The sequence below is a fragment of the Octopus sinensis genome, linkage group LG15 (genome assembly GCF_006345805.1).
Source record: "Octopus sinensis linkage group LG15, ASM634580v1, whole genome shotgun sequence".
NCBI classification, from domain to species: domain Eukaryota; kingdom Metazoa; phylum Mollusca; class Cephalopoda; order Octopoda; family Octopodidae; genus Octopus; species Octopus sinensis.
The window spans coordinates 51,129,992-51,142,167 of NC_043011.1; the positions used below are offsets into that span (position 1 = coordinate 51,129,992).

Genomic DNA, 12,176 nt, shown 5'->3' on the forward strand with positions numbered 1-12,176 from the left:
AAAAAAAAAATCATGTTAATTTGTCTGGTTCTCTAGGTTTCAAGTTCAAATCCTGCTGAGTTCAACTTTGCATTCATCTCTCTGGAGACAATAAAATAAAGTACCAGTCAAATATTGGGGTTGATGTTGTTGACTTCTGTCAAAATTTCAGGTCTTGTGCCATAAATAGAAAGAATTAGTAGCATTTTGTTCTGAGTTATGGATATTTATCTTCTGAATTAACCCTTTTGTTACTGTATTTTTTTTTAGATGCTCTGTGTTTTTTTCAATTACTTTAAATATAACAAAGAATTTAGTAAAATAACTTAGTTATCATTCAGCTAGTGTTAGGAACCATAAATTGTGACTAAGGTTTGGTGGAAGATTTTAATTCAAAACTTATGTAAACAAGACATTTGTACTCAGAGCCAGAGCTGGTTTCAGCCGGGTTGGTAACGAAAGGGTTAAAAAGAATCCCGGTGAAGTTAAATGTACCTTTTACCCTTCTGAGGTTGATAAAGTAAAGTGCCAGTCAGGTCTCTATTCCCTTCTCGTTCCTTGCCTAATTTAAGGTCTTATACATTTTCTAGAAATCTTTATCAAGAAGGCCCAGTTTGGGTTGATTTTTGCCTTTCATCATTCTGGGGGTGATGAAAGCCTTTTGAGTGGATTAGGTAGACAGAAACTGAAAGAAGTGTGTGTGTGTGTGTGTGTGTGTGTGTTGTGTGTGTGTGTGTGTGTGTGTGTGTGTTTGTGTCTGTGTTTGTCTCCCACTACTGCTCGACAATCAGTGTTGGTGTGTTTACATCTCCATAACTTAGTGGTTTGGCAAAAGATGTCAATAGAATAAGTACTGGGTTAAAAAAAAGTCCTGGGGTTGATTTGTTTGACTAAAACCCTTTAAGGCAATGTCCCAGCATGCCACAGTCATGATAAAATAAGTTAAATACCGAGGGAAAGGAAAGTTAATCAACTATCTTGTATATGAAATATTACTAGGAAAGGCAGTAAGTGGTTGAGCTTTAGACAAAATGCTCTGCAGATTTAGTTGTAGCCTGTATTTACACTCTGAATTCAAATCCCACCAGAACTAAGATTGCCTTTCCACCCATCCAGGGTCAATAAAATCAGTAGCAGTCAAGAATTGTATTTTATCTTTTTATTTGTAACCTTTTCTAAAGGAGCTTCATTCATGTGCTATCATGAAAAAAAAAAAAGAAGAAAAATCATTGATTTTCTTTTCTGTTCGATATTTTTTCTCCTCAGGATCGACACCTACGTGGAGGTAAAAGCACGTATTGGAGAAGTGAACGGCAGCAAGGAGGTTTTTATTGCTTCACGTGTCAGCCAAGGAGGTTGTTCCACATTGTCATCTCGTGGAGTCTTTTTGTTCGTTGATCCTATAAGCAAGACCTATCATTTGTATGGAGATATAGGTGTGTATTTTTCCCACTTCAAAAACATTCCCATATTGATCTTCTTAACACTGCCATTGGTTCTTATGATATAAAGCTGCTTGTTTTAAGTATCTATGTTTAAATTAAAATATTTTGATTGTAATTGTTTCTAATAATCAACCTTTTGTCAGGTTGTGGTATGAGCACCAATTTAACTGAAAAAGAAAAACCCCATTATTTTGATAACCCTATAAGTCACACAAAATGGAATTCTTTTTATGTTAAAAAAACCCTCAACTTCTAAAACCATCAATAACTTGCTTGTGATCATTGCACAACAGTAGAAAACAATCTTTGACATTATCCTTGATTAGTAAACATAACGACAAAAGTTTATGTTAAACCTGTTGCAAAAACCATATCAATAAATATATATGTGTATATATATATATATATATATATATATATATTATCTATTATATAAAATCCGTTCTGTCTGTGTGTGTGTGTGTGTCTTTTAGGATCTCGGGCATCCTCCATCCGATTGTGCTCAAATTTGATATGTAGATACCGACAGTATCAGGGCATGTATAAGTCTTGAAAAAATTACAAAAATCGATTCCAGGTGAGAATGCGATCGATAAAGCCGTGGGAACGTGCATTTGTACGCGCAAGTACATCAGGCGAAATCCGTCTTTTTCTAGTGTCTCAAATTTAGGTTAAATCAGTGTTTCTCCAGGGACAGTCGGACAAGTTGTTTTGACAAAATTTGGTTTAAATGTTTGACAACTCAGTACCGTCCATTGGACGGGGTCGTTTTGCTCGTATATATATATATATCATCATCATCATCATCATCATCATCATTTAGCGTCCGTTCTCCATGCTAGCATGGGTTGGACGGTTCAACTGGGATTTGTGAAGCTGGAAGGCTTCATCAGGCCCAGTCAGATCTGGCAGTGTTTCTATGGCTGGATGCCCTTCCTAACGCCAACCACGCCGTGAGTGTAGTGGGTGCTTTTTACGTGCCACCCGCACAGGTGCCAGACAGAAAGTGATTGTTTCTTATCAGGAACAAAATGTTTAATAGGACTGCTATAGAAGTGCTCAAGTAAATGAGACAAATATAGTCAACTTTAGTTGCAGAACATAAAGATCACTTTTTTATGTAAACATTGAAGTTGTAATTTTCAAGTTTTTTTCCTATTTATTGTGGATACAGCAAAAATATCGTTGAAGTATAAGTTGCATAGACATAGTTATTTCTTAATCTCTTTCCTCCATTTGTATCAGATTTTTCATATTTATATTCTAGCTAAAACTAAGGCTTATCTGAATGGTACAATTTCTGAAACAGAACCTGATTGGAACAAAATTGGTTTATACACGAAGGTAAAAAAGTTTTCTGAGTTATTTCTCTTCCTTTCTTTGATAAAAGTTTCCATTACTGCTAATTGTTTTCCTTCACATTACAGGTGTAACTTTAATTGATTAAATATTATTATTAACATGAGTTATTTCTCTTCCTTTCTTTGATAAAAGTTTCCATTACTGCTAATTGTTTTCCTTCTCATTGCAGGTGTAACTTTAATTGATTAAATATTATTATTAACATTAATATATAGTAGCGCATCCTTAATTATCCTTTCTACGATAAGCACAAAGCCTGAAAGTTTTGTGTGGGAGAGGCTAGTTGACTATGTCAACCCTAGTGTGCATCAACCTCGAAAGGATGAAAGGCAAAATTGCTCTCAACAGGATTTGAACTTAGAATGTTAAACCAGAAGAAATGCTGCTAAGCATTTTGTCCAACCTGCTAATGATTCTGCCAGCTTGCCAACTTATAATAATAATGGTTTCAAATTTAGGCACAGGGCAATAATTTTGAATAGAGGGGAAGTTGATTACACTGATCCAGGTACTTGACTGATACTTATTTTACTGACCAAGAAAGGATGAAAAGTAAAGTTTACCACAGTGGAATTTTAAGTCAGAATGTAAAGAGCTAAATGAAATGCCATTAAGCAATTTGTCTGACATGCTAATGCTTCTGCCAGCTTACCACCTTAGCCTACATTTAATTATATAAGATTAATTTCTGTTTACCGAAAGTTCCAGTCCACATTTTACTAATACCATACCGACCCTATCTGTCTTCAAACGTCAGTCTGTCTAAGTTTGGAAGACAAATTAAAAATTAAAAAAATAAAGAGGTTAATTTCTCAGAAATGCCATCTGTATGAAAAACTATAGTTGAATTTTGTTGTGTTTGGGGACACACGAATTCACGTAAAGAATCTTGCGAACCAAATACAAAAATTATATAGTTAAGTTAGTATCAACATATTTAATGTATTAACCATTGGAAATTTAATTAAAAATAGTTATGCAGTGAGAGATAGACAATATTAGTCCAAAGATTGATATTACTTAAATCATCAAGGTAAGTATGGGAGACAATTGTGGAAATTTTTGATCTCAGTGAAGGATTAACTTCACTACTGAAGTTGTGTGTGACAAATCACTTTAATTCTGTAAAAACTTAACAGAATCTCAATAGACACAGTATATATATGTATATATCTATATCTGTACCTACCTACATACAAGATTTATGTATGTATTTAAAATATTTTCTTTATCTTGTTTAAATTTTAAATTTTAGTCATCTTATCATTTTAATCAAAATAATTTCTTGTCATTGTTCTTTTAGGGTGGCATTGTAATTGGACTTCTTAATGAGAAAATCATATTTAGTACACTTGTTGAGGACATCTACCAAAAACCTGGTTTTGTAGGTCTTGGAACTTATCCTTATGGCATTGCTGATTTTGACATGTTCTTTGTTGAAGAAATTTGAATTGATGTGATAATAAAGAAAGAAAACATTTATTTTTGAAAGGAAGTTTTTAATAAAATCATTTTTTATATGAAAATATATATACTTAATATATATATCTAATAAAATCATTTTTATATAAAAATATATATGCACTTGATATATGTATATGATGAAATCATTTTTTATATAAAAATATATGTATTTAATAAAATCAATTTTTATATAAAAATATATATATCTGTTTTACTTGTTTCAGCCATTTGACAGTAGCTATGCTGGAGCACCACCTTTAGTTGAACAAATCGATCACAGGACTTATTCTTTGTAAGATTAGTACTTATTCTGTCAGTCTCTTTTGCCGAACCGTTAAGTCATGGGGATGCAACCACACCAACATCAGTTCTCAAGCGATGGTGGGGGGACAAACACACAAACACAAATACATACATACATACATACATATATATATATAATTCTGGCGTTTGCTAAATTTTGTTGAGAACATTCCTTTCTTAGTGGTAAGACCATAGTGGATCTACTTCTAGCATAATGGATCCCTCTTATATGTATGTAATATAATTTTTCTGAATCTTCAGATTTTAATATGCTGGACCACTGGTTTTAAATTGATATTAATCAAATTAATATTCAATTTTTTACACTTATTATTTTAAATTTATATCATCATCATCATCATCGTTTAGCATCCGCTTTCCATGCTAGCATGGGTTGGATGGTTCAACTGGGGTCTGGGAAGCCAGAAGGCTGCACCAGGCACAGTCTGATCTGGCAATGTTTCTACGGCTGGATGCCCTTCCTAATGCCAACCACTCCGTGAGTGTAGTGGGTGCTTTTTACGTGTCACCGGCACAGGTGCCAGACGAGGCTGACAAACAGCTATGATCGGATGGTGCTTTTTACGTGCCACCGGCACGAGGCCAGTCGGGGCGGCGCTGGCAATGGCCACGATCGGATGGTTCTCTTACGTATCACTGGCACTGGTATCACAGCTGCAATTTCCATTGATGTTGATCGATTTCGATTTCGATTTTCACTTGCCTCAACAGGTCTTCACAAGTAGAGTTTTCTTTCTCAAGAAGGAAAGGTATGCATAAGTGGACTGGCTACATCTCATGTAGAGGCCATGGGTTATGGTCTCACTTGTCCTGCTGGGTCTTCTCATGCACAGCATACTTCCAAAGGTCTCGGTCTCTAGTCATTTATATATATATACTATATTATATATTTATATATATATATATTCATATATATAATATTATATATATATATATATTCATATATATATATATTTATATATATATATATTCATATATATATATATTTATATATATATATATTCATATATATATATATATGATAGGCTTCTTTTAGTTTCTGTCTACCAAATCTACTCACAAGGCTTTGGTTGGCCCAAGTCTATAGTAGAAGACACTTGCCCAAGGTGCCATGCAGTGGACTGAACCCGGAACCATGTAGTTAGGAAGCAAGCTTCTTACCACACAGCCACTCCTGCACCTGTATATATATATTTAATAAAATCATTTTTTATATAAAAAAACATAGATTTGCCCATCATGTCTGTGTGTATATATATATATACACACACACACATATTTATATGTATGTATTTGTATGTCTGTGTTTGTCCTCCCACCATCACTTGGCAACTGATGTTGGTGTGTTTACGTCCCCACAGTCAAATGACTGAAACAAGTAAAAGAATAAAAGAAAATACTTAATATATGTATATATATATTTGATAAAACCATTTTTTTATATAAAAATTTATATATATATACCATATTTCCTAGCCGACAAGTTAAATTTTCAGACAATTTATATACCAAGACAGGCTTGGATGACTAAAAATTCTATATGAAATGCAGTAAGTTTTGGCAAGATAATGGTATTGTTTGAATGTTTACATTATATATTTACATTATATACTACATTAACTTGTTCACAGAAAAATGTAGTATTAATGAAATATATAAAATATATACTTATTTTTTTACCATGTAATTATTTATACTAATAATCATCATACATACATACACATATACGTACATATGTATGTATATGTACATATATACGTATGTGCATGTATATATCCGATCGTTGCCGTTGCCAGCACCGCCCTGACTGGCCTCCGTGCCGGTGACACGTAAAAAGCACCATCCGTTCGTGGCCATTGCCAGCCTTGCCTGGCCCCCGTGCCGGTGGCACGTAAAAAGCACCATCCGTTCGTGACCGTTGCTAGCTTCGCCTGGCCCCCGTGCCGGTGGCACGTAAAAAACACCATCCGTTCATGGCCGTTGCCAGCACCGCCCCGACTGGCCTCCATGCTGGTGGCACGTAAAAAGCACCATCCGTTCGTGTCTGTTGCCAGCCTCGCCTGGCCCCGTGCCGGTGGCACGTAAAAGCACCATCTGTTTGTGGCCGTTTGCCAGCTCCGTCTGGCTCCTGTACGGGTGGCACGTAAAAAGCACCCACTACACTCGCGGAGTGGTTGGCGTTAGGAAGGGCATCCAGCCGTAGAAACACTGCCAGATCAGACTGGGCCTGATGCGGCCTTCTGGCTTCACAGACCCCAGTTGAACCATCCAACCCATGCTAGCATGAAAAACGGACGCTAAATAATGATGATGATGATATATATAAATGGATTAATGACTTATCTTTTGTTTACAGTCAACATGGAAAATTCAATAAGCAGTTACCAGGGTAGCAACATTCACGCAAGTAACAAGGATGTAGCGACCTATTCAAAGTTAGAAACTCCGGGTTAACGACCTTGCTTGAATCTTTTTACACATGTCACCGGCACAGGTGCCAGTAAGGCGATGCTGGTAATGATAAATATATTGTAATTAAAAAAAGATGCGGTAAAAAGGAAGAACAGAAATTAGCTGTGGCATTATTACTGTTTTGATGTGTGTGTGTGTGTGTGCCTGTGTGTGTGTACATTTGTTTTAATGTGAGGTTATATATAAAAAACAATTTTACATGAAACCGAAAGATCACACAATACTTTTAAATAGAGTACATGCACATATGTTAAATGAATAAGGCCAGCATGGCTGTGTAGCTCAAGTGCAGGAGAACTGAACCACATATAGTCAATAAGTGTAAATTTGACAACAACCATTCGCAGACCCATAAAAAATAAACCTCCACTAACTACACTGCCTATATATCTGTGCACACCTTTCAATGTTGTATATGCCATAAAGTCTGCAAATTTAATGGAGATCTCAAAAGACATTTTAAGATCCACAAAAATCAGAACTTAATTCCAGGTCTTGGTGGTCCAAAACAGATACGCAATCTATGTAGGTGCCTTTTCAAGACATTGTCTGGTTTAAAATGTCACATCAGACACCATGATGATCTGTGGTGTAAGTACAAGAGGCTGTCGGACTCTGCGTAAGGAGTAGACAACCACCATGTGTGTGTGGGTGTGTGTGTATATATATCTATATATGTATATATGTATATATGTATATATAATGTATATATATATATATATATATATGCATATATATGTATATATATATATATGTATATATGTGTATATATATATATGTATATATATATATATATATATATATTTGTATATATATATATATATATGTATATATATATATATGTATATATATATATGTATATATGTGTATATATATATATGTATATATATATATATATGTATATTTATATATATGTATAATATATATATATTATATATATATATATATATATTGTATATATATATATATATATATTATGTATATATATGTATGTATATATGTATATATATATGTATATATATATGTATATATATATGTATATATATTATATATATATGTATATATATGTATATATATGTATAATATATGTATATATAGTATATATATATATATATGTATATATGTATATGTATATATATATGTATATGTATATGTATATATATATGTATATATGTATATGTATATATATATGTATATATGTATATGTATATATGTATATGTATATATATATGTATATATGTATATGTATATATATATGTATATATGTATATGTATATATATATGTATATATGTATATGTATATATATATGTATATATGTATATGTATATGTATATATGTTTATATATATGTATATGTATATATATATGTATATATGTATATATATGTGTATGTATATATGTATGTATGTATATGTGTATATATATGTATATATATTTGTATATATATATATATATATATATATATATATATAATGTCAATGGAATATATATCTGAAAAAGAGCACACTCTAAACATTAGAACAATAATGTATCTCCAGGAAGTTACTTACATGGCTGATCATAGAGTGACCAATGGTTTCGCATCCATAAAGTGTTTAGTCTTATAGCTGACTCATCAGGCTCCAATGGCTGTAGACATATCTATATATAATAGTGGTTGGCGTTAGGAAGGGCATCCAGCCATAGAAACATTGTCAGATCAAACTGGGCCTGGTGCAGCCTTCTGGCTTCCCAGACCCCAGTTGAACCGTCCAACCCATGCTAGCATGGAAAGCGGACGCTAAATGATGATGATGATGATGATGATATATATAGAGGGTGTTTCAAAAAGAATGACCCAATTTTAAACAGCCATATTTATCAAAGAATATGCTTTACACAAATGAAACAGTACAAAATACTCACAAAATCCTAAAGTTTCAGAAACATTATTACAAATGTTCCATGTGCCCTCTACCAGCCACATGGATGACATCAAGATGATAGCAAAATGCATGAACACTTTGCAAGGTGTCTTCGTTGGTTGAAGCAAATGCTGTTGCCATCCAGTTTTTAAGCTCCTCAAGATCATGAGCTAAAGGAGGAACAAGAACATGTCCAAGATAGGTTTGTCCATTCACTCTGTTTCCCTCGAAAATTTATGGGCCATAAATCTTGGTTTGTAAAGCATACGAAAAAATTTTAACTTCCAACGTGGGAGCAGGCAACATAAAGTTGCCCATGCAAAAAGCAGGGCTCGCCCAGATGTATTCCCACGACTGAGAGTGTCTGTCCCTGCGATTTGTTAATTGACATTGCTTAATGGCTTTCTGGGGTGACTGGGGAAATGAAAACATCTTCACGATCACCCTTAGACAGTTTTGAAAGCCCATAGAAAATGCGAGCCTTTTACGTGAAAAACTGTGGATTTGTATAAAGGGCACACAGACACGCAGATACACAGACATTTTGCCTGTTTATAGATATAAAAATAACAAGAACGCTCACACCCACACTGCTATTAAGCTTTCGTTAACCCTTTAACTACAAAATTAAATTTCATGGTTATTCCAGTAAAGATTTAAAATATCTACTCCTGCCTCCACGACTCAAAATAGAATTGGTTTTTCTGCGAGTCATTTTGCCTCAATAAATTTGGTATATCTCAAGAAAAAAAAAAGTTTCAAACTTGACATTTCTCTGTAAAAGATAGATTGATATAAAAAACTGCTTTCCACAAATAAGGGGACTGAAATTTTTAGTGGACATATCTGATTTCTGTGGTAAAAGGGCAGAGTTTTCATTCCTAGGCATGTTCTCCATCATTTTGTGAAGTTAGACGTGTTCAGACTATTGACCATACATGGTCGTAAGTGTAAATCTTACTACAGTCAATGAAATGTGCGAGCATCTTCTCCTCTTGCCCCTCCCCTATCTTCCTCTCCTCTCCTCCCTCTCAACAAGGAAGTTAACAAAGAAAAGTTCTTCAAATGAAGGTAGAATATGGTCATTGAGGTGTGAAGAATTTGGATGAAAAGTGCAAAATGGAAATAAAATAGCATTAATTGTTATTAATTACTAGATACAGCGGGGTGGGAAATGTTGTCTCTTATTAGCTTAAAGAGTTATATTTTGAAGCCCACGTGTATACACACACACACGTTATATTATATTATATTATATTATACTAGCAGTATCACCCGGCGTTGCTCGGGTTTGTAAGGGAAATAACTATATAAGCATTTTTAGAGATGTAAAGTATAATAGCCATCTCAATATGGCTAACCACAAAGGAGGGGGTGTTACTGTAGCTTTTTACGTTCTGAGATTTAATAATACATTTTTAGAGAGTTACTTCCCTTATATATGCCAAAAATGCATTAAAAATGGGAAAAAATGATGGTAAATTTTTTTTAAAATCGTAGACTCATTGTAGTCGCGCTAATACTCAGAAGGGCTCGATACGAATCACGACTATAAGATACCCGCTTTTGGTTAAACTGTGGGAGTAGTTTGGAATCTAAATCGTAGGAGACAGACACCACACAACCTCACTTTTATATATATAGATTATGTATATCTCTCAAGAAATTCTTCCCAGTGCACTTTGCTAATAGAACATCACTGAAACAAGTGGAGAAGTTTAAGTATCTCGGGACCATATTCACGAGTGATATGAAGCAGGACGCTGAACTAAATACTAGAATTGTAGATGCTTGTACTGTAATGCACTAACTCCAGCATTTGATCTTCAGAAAAGGAGAGGCTGGTAAAAAGAAAGCCAGACTTGCTATCCTCAGTTCGGATTTCGTGCCTATCCTCATCTATGGTCATAAATGTTGGGTAATGACTGAAAGAGTATAATCATGAATGCAAGTGGCCAAAATGGAGACCCTCCAAAGTATTTCTGGAGCAACGTTATTCGACAGAGCACATAGTTTGGAGATGCGGAAGTCTCTCCAGGTCGAGCTGCTATTTCTCCGTATATGCATAACACACACAAACACACACATGCACACACGCATGCGTGCGTTCCCATACACTCATCTGTTTATACATATATGCATACATACATGTACTTGGTGGCTGTCTGTTCCTTGCAGAGCTTGGTCTTTTTTCTTGTATCTATAACTAGCAGTATCGCCCGGCGTTGCTCGGGTTTGTAAGGGAAATAACTATATAAGCATATATGGCTAACCACAAAGGGGGCGGAGTGTTACTGTAGCTTTTTATGTTCTGAGATTCAAAAAAATTTTTTTAGAGAGTTACTTCCCTTATATATGCCAAAAATGCATTAGAAATGGGAAAAATTGATGGTAAATCTTTTTTAAAATCGTAGACTCATCGTAGGCGCGCGCTAATACCCAGAAGGGCTCGATATGAATCACGACTATAAGATACCCGGTTTTGGTTAAACTGCACCGCAAAATGTGGGAGTAGTTAGGAATCTAAATCGTAGGAGACAGACAGCACACAACCTCACTTTTATATCCTAGCATGAGATCATTAACGATTTTTGAACTCTGAAAGGTGTTTGAAGAACTGACCACAAATACTGCAACAACAGTTCATTGCAGTATTGGTTCCATTTTCCCACTTGTTTATTAAGAATGTTCAAGTGTTGTCTTCAATCTTCCCCATAACTTTCAGGTTTTTTGACAAACATGACATTGAGACTGGTCACCCGTAATAAAATTGAAATACTTCATGTGTGCCTTATCTGCGTGGGCGCACTGGTGTGATTTCATACAAGCTTGAGAAAGGCAAACTTTTATGCATAAGGAACATTTAAAGAAGAATGAGCAACACTCGCAACTCTATTGATATTAATCTAATTTTTACGAACTTTCATTTCAGTGTGCTTAACTCTGTCAAGCTCAACATCTCTCTATATATAAACGGCAGTTTGTCTGTCTGTGTGTCTGTCAGGTTGTACCCTCACCCTGACCACGGCTTTCAACCGATTCTGATGAAACTTGACACACACATAGCCCAATGTCATAATTCAAAACTAACGCAGCTAAAATTTTGAAAAGTTTCCTCAGTTCTGAAAAAAATCGATAAATTCGACATGGGGTCGAGAATCTAAGCTTTTTATATGCAACACATTTTCTGTCTAGGGGACACAACTCGACCTTTTTATCGCCCAAA

General features: G+C 34.5%; 1 protein-coding gene across 1 annotated transcript in view; it reads left to right on the plus strand.

Annotated features, from left to right (window-relative positions):
• The window catches only part of LOC115219738 (galactocerebrosidase), a 47,377-nt gene extending 43,063 nt beyond the window's left edge, over positions 1-4,314 (plus strand). Inside the window, exons 16-18 of the mRNA XM_029789961.2 lie at positions 1,246-1,415; positions 2,692-2,768; positions 4,090-4,314. Coding sequence (XP_029645821.1) covers positions 1,246-1,415; positions 2,692-2,768; positions 4,090-4,236 — 394 coding nt within the window. The 3' untranslated portion in view covers positions 4,237-4,314. The remainder of the gene's footprint in view (positions 1-1,245; positions 1,416-2,691; positions 2,769-4,089) is intronic.
• Positions 4,315-12,176: the final 7,862 nt, after the last annotated feature.